Source organism: Lacerta agilis, chromosome 6 (assembly GCF_009819535.1).
Source record: "Lacerta agilis isolate rLacAgi1 chromosome 6, rLacAgi1.pri, whole genome shotgun sequence".
Taxonomy (NCBI): Eukaryota; Metazoa; Chordata; class Lepidosauria; order Squamata; family Lacertidae; genus Lacerta; species Lacerta agilis.
The window spans coordinates 29,975,641-29,996,001 of record NC_046317.1 but is presented as its reverse complement, the minus strand read 5'-3'; the positions used below and the strand labels follow the sequence as shown (position 1 = coordinate 29,996,001).

The window sequence follows — 20,361 nt, the reverse complement described above, 5'->3', positions numbered from 1 at the left end:
AACTGCAAACACTGAAAAAAATGGTAAGTACCTGCCCCCTACCCCCCAAAAAACCACAGGAGACAAATTACCCATTAGTTTACATTTATTGAGAACTTATACAAAAACATTACAATTAATGTGTATTCATGAGTACATACAGTGTCAATATTGCAAGCTCAACACAACATATTGTAAAGCATTTGATTTACCTCACGTCCAAGCTGCATGTCCCTAAGATACTTCCCATCACAGTAGCCTTTTAAAGACAATCTTCTTTTTTTAACACGGGTAGTTTCTGTAGAGAACACTATCTCAGGACGAAAATGCATCTTGCATGCATATAAGATAAAGGTTGCATAAACACAGGACTTTCATAGGGTACTACCAGTAGGAAAGGAGTAGCTACTGTTTGCATTCTGTAGGGCTGAATGTTTTGCCTTATGAACTGCTAGTACACACAACAAAAACCGAAAAGTTCTTTCTACTGCCTAGATTATGAAAAGAAAGATTTCTCAGCAGCTGATGTAATATTTTCAGAGGTGAATGATATAGCCTACCTAGTTACTAAAATAACTGCAATTTACACGAATCTAAAGATCACTTTTTTAAACTAGCAAAGCATATCCTATACAGCACACATACTGAAGGGTGATCTGTAAACATTGTTATTAGTTGAAATAAAGATCATCTTTTCAAACATTCATTACTCTCACTGCCTAACATTCCATGACTGGGAAATGTGCACTTATTTCCCCCCTGCCATAGCACAAGAACCGCTCAAGGAAAACGAGGCAACTATGTATATATAAAAGTTCTAACTCAATGAATGGAATGGAACCTTTTGATTCAATGCAAGGTTTCTGACAGAAATCAGACAAAACTCTATACCAAAACTACACTTGGTGCAAGAAGATGCCTGTAGGTCCAGCAGCAAATTGATAATGAAAATAAAAAAATGCTTAGTATAAATATTATCAAAGCAGATGCATAAATCCCCTATGCCAACAATTTGATTCTAGTTTCTATTACATCCCTTCCCTTGAAATTTCAATTTAAACTATGTTTATTAAAAACTGAGCAGCGAAAACAAGCTGTTTTAAAATGGAGAAACAAAATCCGACCAAGATGAAGCTCTTCAGCACGTATCTAGTTCTCATATAATAATGAAATCTGACATGTTGAACTACAACAAAATATGAAGTGGCTCGAGGGAATTCAAGTACAACTATTAATTTAGTTGTGAAATGCAAAACATTATCTATGCTTGACTATTTAGCAAAGTGTAAATTGATAGATGGTTTGTATTATTACCACATAACAAATTATGGAACATTTATGGTCAAGCAAATAGCACTTTAAAGAATGAGAAGCGATTAAAACAGGCAAATTATACCCTACACCATTAAGTATGGGATACATTTAAAATCGGTATTGTTTTGCCAATTTTACCTTCTACATGGAGCCCTTCTATGGTCCATGCTCATCGGCTCATCATGGCCATACACTCAAAGGAATCCTCTTTATTGGAAGTAACTATGTCAGGACCTGATTTTATGAGCTATGATTTGGTGCTTGCAGCATCTTCAGCACTGTGTGTGAAAATGAAGGCAGGGTTTTTTGAATATTTTTCTTTGATGCAGAGAAAAGCAGGACTTTTGATAAAATCAAAGCATTTTATTAAGTGACAAACAAAAAACTGATGGTACTGCCTTAGCATCGTCTATCTAAACTGAAAAAATGCACCAGTTAAGCTATCTAGATAAGCCATATACAAAACATTTAAACTGGCGAAAATATACAGCGATTCAGCTGAAATAGCAAAGTAGGAAGGAGTTTCCTATAAAAAGGAAATATTTGCTGAACTGTTAACATTTCACTGGTAATACATGCTTTCTACAACTATTCTGCAAAATTCAAGTCTAAATTTTCCTTCTTTATCAAATAAGCAAGCTAGGTTATGTTTTATGGTGTATAACTTAAAATCCGTTATTGCCTTGGGAATGAGAGAAACACACAGTATGCTTGAATAAGTAGTATTGGGTAGAACATCCTTTGAACATTATAAAAGCATTTGTGAAGGCTGTTGAAATTCTGACCAATATTTCCTGTATCTTGAAAAAATATTTTATATTCATTTGTAACAACTCTGTTATTGAGGAAAAAATAGTAAAAGTGACTTACTCAAAAATTATTGCAGCAATCCACTTATCTTTTAAAAATAAAGATACACATTACCCAGAAATGTAAATAATTGTTTCAGACTTTCCATTGGAATGAAACCATGAATAGCAGAATACATTTGGGGAAGATATTGGCAGATTGCTTTTGAATACACAAGCACAAAAAATTCTCACAGGGACAACATTAATAAACTGAAATATGTATTTATACACTTCCTTAGGTTGTGCTTACCTGTGCTTTTTGCAGCAGAACCTAAGGTGGAAGGTCTGGGAAGGCACTGTGAAGTATAAATAATTGCACTGTTTGCAATTAATAAAGATTTTATACTTTAAATGAATCAAAATCAACAGCCTCCATTTGGTGAATGATAAAGTATCTGGTGAATTGTTGCTCTGTTTAGTTAGTAACTACACCATTTTCCAATAAGCTACAAACTAATCATGCAAAATATTTGATCTAGAGACTTTATAGCCTACACTAAATATATTTAATAACTTCCTAGTAGTCTTTTCAAAATTTAAATCCTAACCTAAATTGGGATAAAAATAATTCCCTCCTGATTCTACAGTACAACAAAATGCATTTTTAATTATCTGTGCAGTAAAACTACTTCATTTCTGATCTCATTTTGTTCTTTTCTTGCAGCCATCCTAAGAGTATACTCCAAAACAACAAAAGTTTTCCAAAAATAAGGCTAATAAAGGTTTAGAAATTAACATATACTTCTATCACCAAATAAATGCAGACAACTGAAGACAATACAACTTCCTCCTGACAAGCATTTCAAACTTTTGTTTTTAACAATGCACAAGTTTATATCTGAATATATCTCATTTTTGAACCCTAATGAACAATTATTACTTAGGTAAATGACAATTTCTTTTGCTAAAGCTAAATAGCTCAAGAATACTTACCATTAAGCTCATACACATACATTTATGAACACCTAGGTTTCTGAATTAAGAAGCAATTATGATTTGCTAAAATATCAGCACTGTATTTTATTCCAACATAATATTCACACAGGTATGGCATTTGCATTATGTGGAACACTGACAAAAAGATACTGTTGCAGTTCATCATTTTGTCATTCTGATGTACTTACAGTGCAATGCTCCTTGAAGGAACAATCAAGGATGATACACAGCACAGTCCTCCTCACCCCTACAGAGCTAGTTCTATACTGGCTGGATCAAACCTGCACTTCAACAGACAATGGCAAGACAGACTGTATTGCATGTAATCTAATAGATGCAAAAAAGCAAACAGTGGATTTTAACAGTATACCAATTTTCAGTATGAATTAGTAAAAGTAAAAAAGTTTTCTGGAGATTTTTCAAAATATAGGTTAATGACTAGTCTTCAGCATTTAAAAACAGAGCTCATCTGCAAGACGTTTTTCTGTTAAGCACTCCCAGGCTCCAAATAGCATATTTCTAACACAAACGCAGTTTTAGTAACTAAAAAGCATATAATCCTGAATTATACTACACTGAATTCTTAAGCAAAGTGCTGCAAACTGATTGCTTAGCACATATTGCCTTTTAGAACGATTCAGTAACAAGCCTGAAAAAATATACTAAAGAATTAAACCATGTATAAAAACAAATGTTAACTATAGCAGCTATATGGGTCTGAGACAGTGGTCATGGATAAAAAAGAAAATGCAACTGTTAATGCAGTAGAAGTATGTCAAGGAACATCTTCATGTACATGCAATTTTTAATCAAGTAGAAAGAGGAGGATATCAAGATGCTAAACAGCAAAATACAGTAATGAAAAAGATCCTTCTATAACTATTCTGCAAAGGGAGAATACCAATGTAAAGCTCAAACTTTCAAGGAAAAAAACCTTAATTGTGTACATGTACAGCATTACTAAGAAACCCTTGAATTCTCTGAGTACCCACATATCCAACTTACCGACACAGGAGGTTTCATATTATTTATTGTAAAGCACAAAACAGGCATTTAAAAGTGATCAAGTATACATTGAAAAAGTACATTTATATCACAAAGCATTGACCACATAATAGTTGCAAATACATTTGCTGGAATGTGTACATCTACACTAATGTACTAAAAACAAACCAATTTCCATTTCTACACAGAAATATTACCTCCTATCAGTAGTGATAGATATTTTGTACATTTTCAAAAACACTATTTTTAAACCAAACAAAATTATGATCTTCAAGAAGGCGTCTGCATCCATACATTTAACAAAGGTTTTTTCCCCCACATAATGAAGCAAATACTGTATTGTCCACTTCTTATTATTGGCCCTGTGCGAAGAAATACATAAGAGATACACAAAAAGTTAAAGAAAATATTTTTAAAATTGTGCTAACTCAGGAGTGAAGCCTTTAAGAAAGAAAAATTGGTTAATGTAATGGTGGTGGCTTCCTGCATGGCCTCAAAAACCCTGGGAGGAGAAATTTTTTTGATCAAAAACATCGACTGTATGCAAAGAAAGACACAGAACTCCAGTTAACAGAGCATAAATCAATTTACAGATTATCTTTTACCAGGAAAAATAATGCATACTCCAGGTAAGATATCAAAGTGGGAGACATGCAAAAAACAAAAAACACCCCACGAAATAAAGGTTAAAAAAAAATCACTAAAATATCAGCCAAATAAGTCAATATTGTTATACCTGTGGTGCTGGAGGATGTTGTGGCATTCCTTGTGGACTTGTCTGGGCATAATAGGCTGCCTGCTGTCTATAGTATTCAGCCCACGCTGCACTATAATCTGGCTGACCCGCTGGTGGGGCTCCGGCTGGAGCTGGAACTGCCTGACCTAGAACAAACATACATTACACAACTCTGGTGCCATAAAAAGGACAAAAGAAGCTCAAAATAATCTCGTTTCTAACAAACATTACCTTGCTTCTTGTAATATTCCTCCCAAGCCTTTGAATAATCTTGTGGCTGCCCTTGTTGACCTGCAAAACCCCCACATTTTAATGTAAACAGAGCTCCCAGGTACACCAAAATTACAGACAAGAATACAGTGGAAGAGTTCTTTGCTGTTTTATTTGAAGTTTAGTGCACACAAAGAGATTATATTAAATCTCTAATTTGTATATTTTCTTCTACACATTGTTCCACAGTTTAAAATAAAGATTTAAGCACTGTATGCCTACATTTGAGCTCAGCATTTGTAGAATGGCTCATAGCCCCACCCTTCAAAAGTTCACGACAGAAGTGTGGAGAAAAAATCTATTAACATGAGATGCCCCACACCATATTACCGTATATACCCGAGTATAAGCCGACCCGAATATAAACCGAGGCACCTAATTTTCCTACAAAAACCTGGGAAAGCTTATTGACTCGAGTATAAGCCGGTTCACCTTTGCCGCTGTGGAGGAGGAGGAGGAACGAGCAGCCCGAAAGCAACCCTTTGGGCTGCTCTTTCCTCTTCTTCCTTTGCCAAGTTTGCATTTATGCGAGCAGTTCAGGAATGGAACAAGCTGCCTAGGGAGAGTAAAGAACCGCCGTTCTTGTACACTTCTTAAGGAATGGTTGACTGGGGAGAGCGGGTGGCGGCACGAGCGGAGAGAAAGGGCTTCTTTCTCGCCACCCCCACCACCCGCCTCACTCGAGTATAAGCCGAGGGCAGCTTTTTCAGCACAAAAAATGTGCTGAAAAACTAGGCTTATACTCAAGTATATATGGTAAGTATATTGTTACATACATAAACTACCCCACCCAATCCATGCTGTTGCCCCCTCTGTGAGAATTGTATTGCCCCGGGGGGGGGGGGTGTACAGCACGTTTACACGATATTCTACAAAGTGGGCACACAGGAGTAACTGCCGTGTTCCTACAAGGTGAGCCAGCCCTGAAGTATATCAAACTGAGAAAGTTTGAACATCACTTCTCCCAACATTGCTTCAAAAATTAAGAATGCATTTCCTGTCAAATCTTATTTAACAACATTAGATTTTTAAATTGCTGCTTATGCAGTACACAGGAGCCAGGTTGGTCAATTACTGGTGACCACATGGGTCCCTTTAAATTAGCTCACTTATTAATTGTGTATGTTTTAATTAAATAATCAAAATTAGATTTTCGAAGCATATTATATATCTATACTAAATGAAGCAAGATCTTTAAAATCTTAAAGTTGCAAGTGTCAGCAATTTTGAAACAGGAAAGGATCACAATAAAAAACTAAAAGTAATCAAGCCTGTCCTTGATGTTTTCCCCATGCCTTCTAAGTGAGTTGGCATGTAATGGTGGGAGAAGGAACTCAAGGGATTTAGAAGCACCACATCCTACCATTCCTCCAAAGAACTATCAGATATATGGAGTTATACTTTTAGCATCACAAGTAATCCTGTGAAGTTGCTTAACCTATGAGACAGAGGTCATCTACATGAGACCACAATTTCAGGTAATAACATACATATTAAATTAAAAGTTCTGTAACTGGCTCATATCTTTCTTTGGAATTAGACAATTCCAACTATAAGGACATCCATACTGATAAAAATGGCTGAAGGCAAAGTACTGCTATCCTGATGTGTTACAAGTCTTTCCCACGAGTTGTAATTTATCAGACCAAAAAGTGGCCTCCAAATGCCTACTGCTAATTCTATTTCTGAAATAATCAAGGTGGCTCAGATAGGATAATGTATGGGAATCTTAAGTACTGAACACCTTAGGAAAATGGTAGAATAGAAATACTGATGTTTAACATTAATGTGATATTTAAAGTATAGCATCTTGTTTCAATTTATTGATGCATGTTTTAATATCTTACTATAAACAATATAAACTTGATATATTGTTATATCATTTAAACCAATTGATGTTTTAACTTAGGTTTGTTATGAGAAGTTTGAAGTTATTTTTTATGGATTAGCAGTTAATTTTAAAGATTTAATTAATACAAACCTTATTTTGTTGCGTTTATAGCTTAAATATTTTATATACAATGTCTGCTCTGAAATCGTCTGGTCTGTTATTCCTAATAAAGGTTATTGAATTGAACTGAATTGATATTAACTTGATCCATGAAAGGATTAAGTCTACATAACTTTTAAATACATCACTGTATAGTCAAAGGGAGTTGAGGGGACAAATGAACAAGAAATGCACAGAAAAAACTAGTGCCAAGTTGTAGCAAAACTTTTGCCAAAATGCAAATTGTTATACTAACAGAACAACTTGGTTGGATACTGCTCTTAGTGCACAGTAGCAAATGTATTATTTTTTATTTTCTGACACTTAAACTTAAGGTGGTATACATGGTTCCCAGATAGTTGCCCATCTAAACACTGTAACTGCTTAGCTTTAGCTGTGCAACATTCTGGAGTGGAGGGCATAGATATTTCCTGCAGTGATGCTAATAAGCTACTTTTACAAATACGTCACAGATGATGATGATGATGATAATAATAATAATAATAGCAGCCTTGGATATGACTATAATCTTTGAATGGATCCAAAGATTCCACTGCATCAATGTAAGGCATTTCTGCTTGTCCACAGGAGTGTATTAGTGACTCCACCACCCTCTGTTCTCAAGAGCCATTCTAGAGAGTCTAACTATCTGGAACCAGGTTATAGGGGTGCATCACTTCTTTCAATATGCCCCTCCACCTGAGGGAAGCACTTTCTACTCATACATTTGAGTCTCTGGATCCAAACCTCTATTTTGCTTTAACAAGGTTTGAATAAATTTGTAGCAAAGTAAGTAGTAGAAAAACACAAACAAGGGTGTTATTGTGAATCAATTCATGCTAGAACTACTGGTACAGTTTATACTCATCAAGTTATAAATATTGAGAAAGCAGTACTAGGGTCTTAGCAGTTTCTCAAGAGAAACATCATATGGAATTGCTGCAGTTGAACTAGTCTGTAGATCATATATGCCAGGCTGATTAAAAACATTTGGATGAATTCTAAACACAAGAAAATGCCTACCTTTATCTGCTAACAAGGCTATTATGCCCTCAACAGCTAATTTGGCATTCCTTGAAATCCAACTGAAAAAACTAGTCCTACATATACTCATTTTAAAATCTCTGCTCCACAAGTCAGTAATGATTAACATAATTTTAATTTACGAGCACGCCCAAGCACAAATACCAGAATGGGGCTGGTCTACGTTAAGAGATTTAGCATCCTGTTAGACCTGCACGTATTTCCTTAATTGAGAATACCTGGCTAACCTTATTTCTGAAATATATGGGATTTATTGTAAATTTCTGAATTATGCTCAGGTTAAAAAACCCCAGGATGTGATAATTCTGTAAGAATGGCTAATGTCCCTTGAAATTCCAAAAGGGCTCATCTCTCTCAATCATATTTTTGTTGTTCCTGCCTCAACCTAACTCACATGGTACAGCTTCACCTTTCCTCTCCTCTCTTTGCAGGCACAGTGACACTGAATTCTGGTGTGTCCCTACATTAGAGAAAGAACTACATGGGTCTTGTCATGACATACATCTGGCATGAATGGAAATGTTGGCTCATGATGGAACTGTGAGATGGTGTCTATTAAGTGTGGCAAACTTTTCCATTTAGCTAGCTAGAGATATGCTTGTTACTGGCAGCGTGTATCATCTGATATGATGATGGTCATTAGTGTAATGGCTGTTGTTATCAACACTGATAACTCCACAAGGTAGGGAAAAGATGGCGAGATGTTTTAGGCTACAAAATCTAAGTTATTCTACACTTCATGCAAAATAGCTATCCTTGCAATTCCCTGAGAACCCACTTTTCTTGATACATAATGAAGAAATTCTTAATTTCAGGAGCAACTGAGTAAATTGTCTTGCTACTTAAACAAAAAAAGCATATGAAACAGCAAAGCTTTTTAGAGAAGTAAATAATAAAAGCGTCCTTTTTACATCAATAAAAATGTAAAACATACCCATTTTTTTATAGTACTCTTCCCATGCCTTGGTGTAATCTACCTGCCCTGCTGGTGCTGGATTTGGCTGATCTCCTACATGAAAAGAAAGTTGAAAGAACGTTTTTTTGTGCGAACATGCATAGAAATACTGGCAGAGATAGTTCTGCGTTTAAATTTACACACATTATGTGAAGTCAACGGCTGACAAGAGACCAAAAAACCCACAAGGTCAACTGGAAGGTATCTCACAGTACAATGAGAAAAATCACATTATGGGTGAGTCTCAGTCACTTATTTAGGAACTGCAGAGGAAAAGCTTTGCCATATTGAGATGCCGAAACTGAAATGTAGAAGCATACAGCTTTATGCACCCAGCTGATGCAAACTACAACATACACATTTTCCAAGTAGTTTAAAGCAATGATTCTGAAACTGGTATTTTTTTACAGTCAAAGACTCAAGGCATAGGACATACATGATGACTGCTGGTAGGCATCCCATATCCATCAATGTCCATTCTCAAAAAGGTTAGCAACAAAAAAATCCCTTCCACTGATTTGTATGGAGCCTGGTTAAGAGTTCTCTCAAATAATAATAATAATTTATTATTATACCCCACCCATCTGGCTGGGTTTCCCCAGTCACTCCTTTGCTCTACCAAGGCTCCTCAGATTCCAATCTGACCAAGTCTGGTCTATGTACCATGATGGCCACATGTATCTGAAAATGTGTATTGCAACATTTGGGGCTTTTTAGTTTAGAGAAAAGGTAAGTAAGAAGGGACACAAAGGTGCATACAATTATGCATGCCGTGGAGAAAGTAAACAGTGAAAAGCTTTTCTTCCTCTCACAAAATACTAGAACTTTGGTGACATCCAAGGAAGCTGAATCTTGGAAGATTCAGGACAGGAAAACTTGAGGTAGAGATGGCCACTGACTTGGAAACTAAGAGGATTGGACGTGATCCAGCAGGCACGTCCTAGGTTATGCTAATTCCCCCTGCAGAATCTGGTAATCTCTAGTCTCAATGTACCAGCATGCCACATTTGGTTATACCATCAAATTCTCAGGATTTCAGGTCGATTTGTGAGGCAAGACTGTGTGTCCTCAGATTAATGTGACTATCTGCTCAAAACACTGCCCTGGATTCAAAGTTTGAATGAACTCAAGGAAGTTTATGAAATGAAATTTTGCCACCCCCTCCCTCCCACCAACTTATGCCTCCCCTGAAAAGCCTCTTCTGCGGACTGGAGATTCTTTAATGGACAATGTGGGATGGGAGACTCACCCTTCCAAGGGATTCTTGCACATTTCCCCTCATTATTCAGGAGAGGTACCTGAAGAGCTTTTTCAGAGTCAAACCTTCCTTCAGTGAACTTCCTTAAATTAAAGTTCTTAGGATCCAAGCCTCCAAATACAATGATCTTACAAAACTGTTTTTTAATTAATGGGTACCTTGTCCATTGGTCTGAGTAGCTGGTGGTGCACTGGGCGGAGCTGCAGGTGGTGGCTGTGCTTGCTGCTGATAGTAGTGAGCATAATAAGCTGCCCATGCTGCTGAATTAGGGTCTGTTGGCTTACCTAGGAAATTGAACATTACTTTAAGTTCAACATATCTTTGATAAGGTTCCTTTATTTTCCATAGACTATAGTTTAGTCACATAGTTCCTGTCTAATTGGCCGTATACTAACCATATTTTGGTTCAAGGCTGCAATCCTAAATACACTTATCTTTAACACTATGGCATGCACAGGATTTTGCTTTAAGTCAAAGTAGCCCAGGTCAATTTCTTAAACTTTCAGCAGTATTTAGTTTGTAGTCACGTGATTCAAATTGCAATCCTATGCAAACTTACTTGGGAATGAATGTCAATAAATTCAGTAGGATTTGTTTCAGAGTCGACATATTTAGGAATTTTAAAAATAATGTACCATGTTATTTCTAGTTTTAAACATGGAACTCAATGCAATCGAACACCATCTTGGCTAGAAACAAGAATACATGTAGTTTTTTAAACTGTTTCTCCTTACCAGGATCTGGAGGATTCGGTGGCTGCCAGTGTGGATAAGCATTACCCATCCTTGTGGGAGCATATGGTGCTGGAGGGCCACTAAGGAGGAAGCGTATGTGCAATCATTATATAGAAATGGACAGCAACAAAACACAGCAGCTGCAGCTACTTCAGACTTCTAAACAAGTCATGTGGTTGCCACTGGTGCTTGGAGGGGCAGAACCCCCAATTTACAGCACTTTCTCCACCCAGTGCTGGAACACCCTATTTCTGGGGAAAGCTCTAATTAGCTATTTGCAGCTGCAACTACTGTAGCAAATGCATTAAAAGCAATCCTGGAAATAGGTTGAACCAAAGGGTTATGCAATGTTTTTGGTTACTTGGTGAATAAAAATGTTAATTTACTAGCACTTAGCAAATGTGTTATTAGGCAGTAAAAACAAGTTCTGGCCTGAGTTCTACTGATGTAGCCCCATCTTCGGGGGGTGGGGAGAGTGAAGGTGGAGAAGGGGTCTGCTCAGTTTTGTGGTTAAGTAGCTGTTCAAACAAAACCCGTCCCAGCAGCAAACGGTTTGTGATTTCTATTTGATACTTTGCAATTTATTTATAAGAGTAAGTTACTTACTGAGGTGCCAGGAACCGGAGGGCAGGGGTATAGGGAGCTGGATTGTAAGGTCCCATTGGAGCCCCAGGAGGCGGCCCAGGGGCCCATGGGCCCAGGTACAACACCAATGAGGTCCATGTGGCACAGGTGGCCCCAAAGGATTTACTGGACCCTGAAAGCAAAGATAAAGTGACATGGATGAAGTTGCTATCAACCAACTGTAAGAACAAGTTTGTTCAAATATCAGCTAATGCTGCTCTTCTCTAATATTTCCTCGGGGAAGGAATTCCAGCTCTCCATCCCTCTGGAACTCCTTTGCTCTAAAACGATTCTGCAGTCACACTAACTTTACAGAACTCACATTATTGGTTCTCATGTAGCTTCTTGCAGTGGATAAGAAGACATTCAAACTTAGAAGTACTAGCTCCTTGACTGCTAAACAGTTCACGGGTGGTGTAAACAGCAATTGTACTAAGGCAACACCGAGTGACATATTCGCTACTCAAATAGCTCTATGGACATGCGAGAAACTGCACCAAGAACGCAAAATATATTTTGTGTATTTCCCCCAAAGCTGCCAATTACTAGCATCATGAGGCAACTTCAGCACAACATTCATAGGAGCTGATTTCCTCTACTTTACTTAACAATTTAAGAAATATGGTTTTCCAGAGTACTTACTCCAATCTTCTCTTCTATGAGCTGCCGAGCATCGTCAATCTGCTGTGGGTCCCGGATGGTAAACAATTTCATATTTGGATCTGCATTTGGTGGTGGGTTTCTTTGCAGTTCTCTTCTAGCACAGATTGCTGGCTAATGCTCTTGATAGTTTCCCCACCTGAAATTTTAAGTACAAATTATTGCCACTGAATTTGTTGCTAGTTCCTAAAGAAAAAGAGTAAAGGGTAAAGGGAACCCTGACCATTAGGTCCAGCGTGGACCACTCTGGGGCTGCAGTGTCATCTTGCTTTATTGGCCGAGGGAGCCAGCGTACAGCTTCCGGGTCACGTGGCCAGCATGACTAAGCCGCTTCTGGCGAACCAGAGCAGCGCACAGAAACGCCGTTTTACCTTCCCGCCGGAGTGGTACCTATTTATCTACTTGCACTTTGACGTGCTACGAACTGCTAGGTGGGCAGGAGCTGGGACCTGAGCAACGGGAGCTCACCCCGTCGTGGGGATTCGAACTGCCAACTACTGATCAGCAAGCCCTAGGCTCTGTGGTTTAGCCCACAGCGCCACCCGTTGTCCCAAGAAACAGAGTAGGGAAATTTTAAACAAGTCTATGCCTCCCCTGAAGAAATATTATCAGTGTAAAACAGAGCAAGACCTCTTGAACAGAATCACTTCAGGCTGTACAGTGGTACCTCGCCAGGCGAAAAACTCGCTAGACGCAAAGGCATTCGCTGACGAAAGGGAGACTCGCAAGACGAATTTCCCTCTGGCCGCAACTCGCAAAACGAGGAAAGTTTTGCATTTTTTCCTGTCAAACCACGCTTCCTCTGACCGTGCTTCGCAAGACGAAATTTCCGCTGTACGACAGCACTCGCGGAACGAATTAATTTCATCTTGCGAGGCACCACTGTATTTGAATTTGTGGTGGGAACCTTTTTTGTTCCATTGTTTACTGGCCCTATTCAGGAGGAGGAGGAGTAACAAGGTCCCACATTCTCTAGCTAAGGAAAAGTGACACTTCCACCACCTCACAGTCCCAGTGCCTAATGGATGACAATAAGATGTTGTCACACATCACTCAACACTGAATACAGGCTACCCCATTTAGAAAATCTCAGTTTAAATGTAACAGAAGATAGAAAAGCGATCTGCCAAATAAATCAAGTTTATTACCTTCCCAATAATTAATCCAGTTTTTCCAGTTGGGACAATGAAATTAAATTCTTGCAATCCACCAGGTGGTCCCATATTCCAATTGCCTTGACCTCTACCTCGTCCACGACCACCAGGTCCTGGACCACCAGGATTGCCAGCCTAGATGAGATTAAGAAAACAAAACAAAATCAGAAATAATTTTAAATTACTGCAACCTAAAAAGACTAGCAATTTTCCCTGTGTGTCAGAATTACAAAAATACGATGCATATTGTATATATGCCAATGTCTAAAAAAAAAAAGAGGAACAATATTTTTGCAGATGTTGCAGAATCTATTTTACCTTTTTCTTATCCTTCTGATACCTCAAAGTCAGCTGAATGAAAAGCATTTGGGCCAAGGAATCATGGGGATGGGTAAGTCAGGGACAGGGGTTTAGCTAAAATATGGCATACATTTTATGTGCACCTGGGGGAGAGACGTGAAACAAAAAGCATAGCTACCACTATTACATGTAGTTTGGTTTTAGGGAATGTCTGCCCAGGGTATACTGCTTCAAATTCACATGACACAAGTATTGCTCTATATAGTGGGGTAGGAGAGCTGAAAGTAATGCCGATATATTTCACAACTGGCAACCAAAGGAGTGCATTTACCTCCATATCAAATAAATGGCATGGAATAGGGTCCATACTTAGCCCTTCTTTGACATGCTATTTTTCTATATACAGTATTATTATTTTTTGTATGAGCCTCTACCTGCAATCTGAAGTAACTCAGTGCAAACATAGCTTTAGGGATACAAGAGACACCCTGATGGACCAGACCAATGGTCCATCTTATCAAGCATCCTGTTCTCCCAAGGATCAACCAGATGCCTATGGGAAGACCGCAAGCAGAATGAGCACAACCACCTTTGTGAAAACCATGTCTTTGACAAACGACCTTAGCTATCAATGTCATCTGTATTTCCCCAGAACGCCAGCTTTCAGTCAACAATCTTTCTATGTACACTGCTAATCAGCAACACCATGCTTGGCAAACACAGTGTTGGCTAACCCACACTGAGGTGAGGTTCAGCATTTATCTATCCCATTGAAAACCATCAAATGCCACAAAGCTTAGAAGGACAAAGTTCCATTAATCCTAGAATTAAAAAGTGTCTCATGCCAGCAGTTTTACATATGAAAGCACACCCCAGAAACTGATGAGAACTTGTTTAATACCATTAAATTATTTTGCAAAATAATTTTTCCTGAATTGCGGATTTCTGTAGCCTTGCAGTGGTGACAAGAATCACAACAGTAACTGACGATTTTGCAGTTGATGTTTTCTTTTAACCCAGAATGGCTATCATAGGTAGGCTAGTGAATATTTTTGGTTTCAAGGCTAGAAATTTGTTAACACAGCTATTTAAGTAACTATCACAAATACTAAAGCTCCCATTAGCCCACTTCTTTGAAGTTGAGAAATGTATTCAAATACATTTTAAAAGAAACCTAGTAATGTTTTATAAACCACTGATTTCATAAACATTCCTAGCAGCTATGAACCAACCTGAACACTTCGAAGAAGATCTGTAATAATTTCTGCTGCATGTTGGCATCTGTCTGGAGGTCCTGTGATTTGGGCTATTCTGTCTGGAGTTGTTCCATCATCTGGAAGAGGAATGGAATATTAAAACAAATTTCCTTTAAAAATTAGGAGAAAACCTCTGAATTTTATGTCATGTACATATAGGCAGTTCACCTGGTTTGAACTGTATCCTCACACCAGCATCATTCTGTATCTTTTTAATCATTTCTCCATTTCTTCCAATTACAATACCAACTGCAAATCTTGGAATTGGTACCTGAACAAACAAAACAAATTTTCAGCAAATGTTTCAAAGCAATCAAAAGTATTTATCTAGGTTTAGGTCACTACTTTTGACACATCTCAAACATACAAGCAACCCACAATAAAGCTGCCATGAATAGGATTAGGTTAACAAAAGGTCAGCGAACAGCAGGAAAATTAACAGTTGTAAACCAGGCTTCCTCAATCTTGGCCCTCCAGGTGTTTTTGGCCTACAACTCCCATGATCCCTAGCTAGCAGGGCCAGTGGTCAGGCATGATGGGAATTGTAGACTCAAAACATCTGGAGGGCCGAGGTTGAAGAAGTCTGCTGTAAACCTTTTCCAGCTATTTTTCTAACAAAATATTTAATACAATCCAGAAGTATCATGACCATCATGTTTTAGAGAAAGAGTTCAATAATTGCCAAGAAGTTCATCGCTAAGTTTATAAGGGCCAAAAAATGAAATAAAAATCTGTTATTATTCTATTTATTTAGATCCTGTCCTTTCTCCTGGAAGAATCAAGGTGGCTTAGTTAAAAAGAAACAGCTAAAAACATAGGGGGGAAAGCAATCAATAAAAAACAACAAAACATTAATAGTACAGTATATACAAACATATCATTACAATAAAATATACTTTCCTGACCTTTATTCTAATTTGAAAAGAAGTGAAGTGCTCTGAAAGACACATTGCATAAAATTATACTCACATCTAATCCTTCATTTCCTCCTATTCTTGAGCCATATTCATTGCGCACCTCTCTAAAACCACCCTGATCACGAATTAGGTCCAAAACCATTTCCTTGGCTTGCTAAAAGAGAATGAGGTACAATTCAGATGCAACAAACTTAAAATTATTTCATATAAAGGAACATTATTTTTTAAATTAAAATATCATCTTACTTGAACTTTGTAAGGATCTCCTGTGATTCTAAGAGGTTTGTCTGCTCCAGTGTTCTGTGGTCCATCTTGAATCATTACCATTTTTACACCAGCTCTCTCCTATATTCAACAAAATTAATCTTTACAGATCATGCAAATTTAGTTCTTTAATGTATTTGCCCACAAATTAAAATTATTCAGCTTACCTGAAGTTGCTTTATTGTCTCTCCACCTTTTCCAATAACTAATCCTGCTTTGCTAGCTGGAATCATAATTTCCTGGACTGCATTTCCTGGACCATCCCCATGATGGAATCCTGGTGTAGGCCTTCCTTTTTCAACTATCTGATCAAGTAATCTCTTTGCAGACCTTGAAAAATATACAATTTATAATAGTGGCAAGACTGGGGGGAAACATAACTGGAACAAACAGCAGATTCAAATGGGTGATGGCTAACTAGAAAAGCAAGTAATCTGCTTAACAGCAAATGAAAATATGTGACTCTTTACACTGCCCACAGCACTTCCATTTAGGAAGGAAGACAAGAAAAATGTCATTGAGTATAAGCAGCATGGACACGAAAAGAAAAAGGCAGGGCATGCAGACGATCAAAAACACAGAACGTGAAGATCTGCAGAATAGTGCAGATAAGAAAGGTAGGCTAAAATGTACTGGATATACCTGGGGGAAAACCTCAAACTATACAATTTAGCCATGCCTAAACAATTATCATTCTTCACCTAGGAGACCAGAAAGTAATTTCTGACATAGTACGCTAATGCTCTTTAACATACAGAACCATCATTTAAAACACATCAGCCTATTTGAAAGTTTTAAGCGAACACTTACTGTACTGACTCTGGGGTTCCAGTTAACATGCAAGATCTTTCAGGCATGCCACCACTATCTATAAAATGGAAATAGTACAGAATTAATACTACTAAAGAAGAAAGAAATCAGTAGCTAGCAGTTATGCATTAAAACTGAATTACACATTCAAAAGGTACTCAGAATCAATTGTCCAAAATGTATCCAAAATTTAACCCATTACTTGTTTCCAAAATAGTTTCTCCTAAAAACTGGAAAATAATTAAAAACATTGGTTTGGTTGTAACATTACTTGCTTGTGTTCCATACTTTTCATTAATAGAACAGGAAATGAAATAGTTACCAGGTGCAATCTGTATTTTGCATCCAGATTCTTGCTGTATGCGAGAAATCTGTTCTCCTCCTCTGCCAATTACTTGAAAAATGGACAAACAAACCAGAATTATTGCACTAATAGCATTCAGTATATTTTAATTACTTTATAGCAAGGTTACACTACTTACTGAATCCAACCATTCCATCAGGAACTTTGTATTCTTCTGTCATTACAGACCTGAAGAAAATAACAAAAACTATATTGCACCTTGCTTGGAATTCTCTCAATAAACTTCAGAATTATATTGTGTTATCTAGTTCCTATTAGTTTTTTTTTCTTTGCCACATTTGTAGTTTTGCTAGCCTACAAATAACTGATATTAATTTTATCAGTAGCCAATTATTTTAAATGAATAGGTACAATAATATCAATAGTTTGAATAGATTTGAATTTCATAATCACTACATGTGATTTAAGGCAGAGATTTGCACAAGAGGACTTCCACTTATGCAATAGGATTTTACCTTGATCTTCTCCATCCTGCATCCCCCTCCATGCCTCTAAAATTTACTTTGCTTTTCCACAACATGCAAGAGCAGAGTTGGGGGGCATGTAGGAGGGAGGAGAGGAAGGTGAAGCCCCACTATGTGAGTAGAGATCTATTCTGCTCACACAAGAACAGCAATGGACAATTTGCGACCATTTGCTGGGGATGCAGGAGAAAACATGGTCAGGTGGAGATGCCTCTGAGTCCACGTAAATAGAAAATAGCCCTGTCTACTTTTAATTAAAATACAGAAATCACAAATAAGAGCAAATATATGAAAAGCATGTATTATGTAAAAGAAAGAAAAGATTGGGGAAATGCAATAAAACTACATGCATGATCTATTCTACAAGGAAGGAGGAAAATTAGTAATGAACGTGTTCTTTTTATTTACCTTTTCAAATGAACCGTATCAAGCTGATCTAAGCCTTATTCTTGTCCTTAAACAGTAACACCCTTACTGGTCCAAGAAATTTTGAAAGAGGCAATGATATCTCTGTCATGCTGAACTGACTGGCATCTTATTTTCAAAGAGATTTGAGTAGCAATGACAGATTTGCATACATTGCCATCAAATTAATGAAGAACACCCTGATTCAATTTTAGCTGAAGGCAGTAGAGAACATTGGTTTAATATGGATGGCATATTTTTAAAAATCATAACTTTTTGGAAAGTGGCATGGTTACTCTAAGAAACCACACACACATGCTACATTATTAATCAGTTGCCTGTTTCTAAAATGTGCCTTGAAGGCTCAGATTTGAAGCTCTCACAGCTAAGCATCCATGCCTGTACAATGCTTGATTAGAGGTACGTAATAAGCACAAATATACCAACTGTAAGGGAGTAATACTATACACATTAGCTTAAGTAAAGCAAGCTGATGCAAGTTAAACTGGTGTAAAGTTACACCAGATCCAAATTTCCTGGTAGTTTTTAAGTCTATTCATAAGGGACAAATTAAATTTGCCAAGTCAATGAATTAACATATTGGAGTCATTCCTGCTTGGGATTGTTATATGCAATTTTAAGTACTTTTATAAATTTTTGGGAGAAGTCAATATGTGTAGTTACATCTTAGAAGAATCAGAAAAAGTATCCTACCTCTGTTGCTGATGCATGGGTGGCATCTGATTTCCAAAGGCTAAAATAAATATATAAATATTTTAATTCCATTAAATGTTCTGGAATAAATGACAACGGATGCAACACAAAGCCTACCATATGAACAATTTGCATAATATAACTTTTCATCTCTCCCAGTCAACCCAAAATATCACAACTACAATTACAATCCTAAACCCATGTACTGGGAGTAATCCTCACTGAACTCAATGGATAGAGGTGGATAAGACTGCACTATAATTATCTCACACAGGGAAATACAGCACTGGGTACAATAGCAGAGGTCAGAGCACCAAACCATGCATTGATGATTGAACGAGCCTAGAATGAGACATAGGCCTGGCTTTTTCTCCTGTCATACGCCCAGCGTAACCATTTCCTTCCGACTTTGCTGATAGCTCATATTATGAGGCTTCATAAGGTATATCTGGATTGCAAAATATCAAACCCTGGTATGCATGGAAAACAGACATAATCTGCCAGCCTGAAAGTAAAGACTAATTATAGATTGCTGCAAACTGTAGGTCAAGAATACAAGGATAGGAGAGCGAGGACCAAGCTCACTGTTTTTCCTACTCTTATGCACAACTTCCCCTCTCTCCCCCTGCCCTTATACCTTGAGCTATACAGCACATTATTATGAAGTGGGCAGAACATTTTTGCCTTCACCTTTAATATGATTACCTCTCAGATTTCTTCTCCTATCCCAATGAATAAGCAGTCAGTAAACACGCATTAGGATTTTGTGGGGGTAGCACACTGTATGTACTTAGGTATGAGCAATCACCAACCCAAAGTCCCATCTCCCACTCTCTTTTGAAGCAAGGGGTATGAGTTGCATGTGGATTCCCACTTTAGTAACAGAATGTCATTGGCTCTATTCAACACTGCAGCTTCACTAGCACAATATATTGCAGTGTTAGCAAGAGAACTTCCCTCTCCTGTTCCCTTCCAAAATCAGCTCCAGAGTTTGGGGGACCCACTGGAGCAGATGGAGGGGGCAGAAGAGAGGAAACCCAAGTCCTGTTATGCCAGTGGAACCCTGATGCCACTGCATTTGATAGAATCACACCCCTTTTTACAGCAGCTGATACCTCCTGTAATAGCAGTATTGGATTTAATCTGCTATTGCTAGCCTTTCCAGCTGTAATACTTCGGGTTGTATTTAATGCTGCTAGTTCACTAGCACAATGCCATTCCTCCCCTGTAGTCCACAATACACCCTGGGAACCTTTTCCAGAAGGTTGGAGAACGCTCCAGAACAGATTATAGGGCACAGGTGGAAGAGGCAGGGGAAGTTAGTTGCGCAAGAAGAACTCTGCTGGCGTAGTGTTGG

The 20,361-nt window shown here is 37.8% G+C and overlaps 1 protein-coding gene across 1 annotated transcript; it reads right to left on the bottom strand.

Moving 5' to 3' along the window:
* Window positions 1-67: 67 nt before the first annotated feature.
* Window positions 68-19,046, bottom strand: LOC117048219 (far upstream element-binding protein 1-like). Its single transcript, XM_033151768.1, is given in 20 exon segments — window positions 68-2,440; window positions 4,822-4,967; window positions 9,060-9,134; window positions 10,497-10,622; window positions 11,073-11,152; window positions 11,679-11,760; window positions 11,763-11,829; window positions 12,339-12,460; window positions 12,463-12,495; window position 12,574; window positions 13,505-13,645; window positions 15,043-15,143; window positions 15,235-15,337; window positions 16,036-16,137; window positions 16,230-16,328; window positions 16,415-16,577; window positions 17,058-17,115; window positions 17,380-17,451; window positions 17,540-17,589; window positions 19,005-19,046. Coding segments are annotated over 20 exon segments (1,755 nt in total). The 5' UTR covers window positions 19,031-19,046; the 3' UTR covers window positions 68-2,332.
* Between the last annotated feature and the right edge of the window lie 1,315 nt (window positions 19,047-20,361).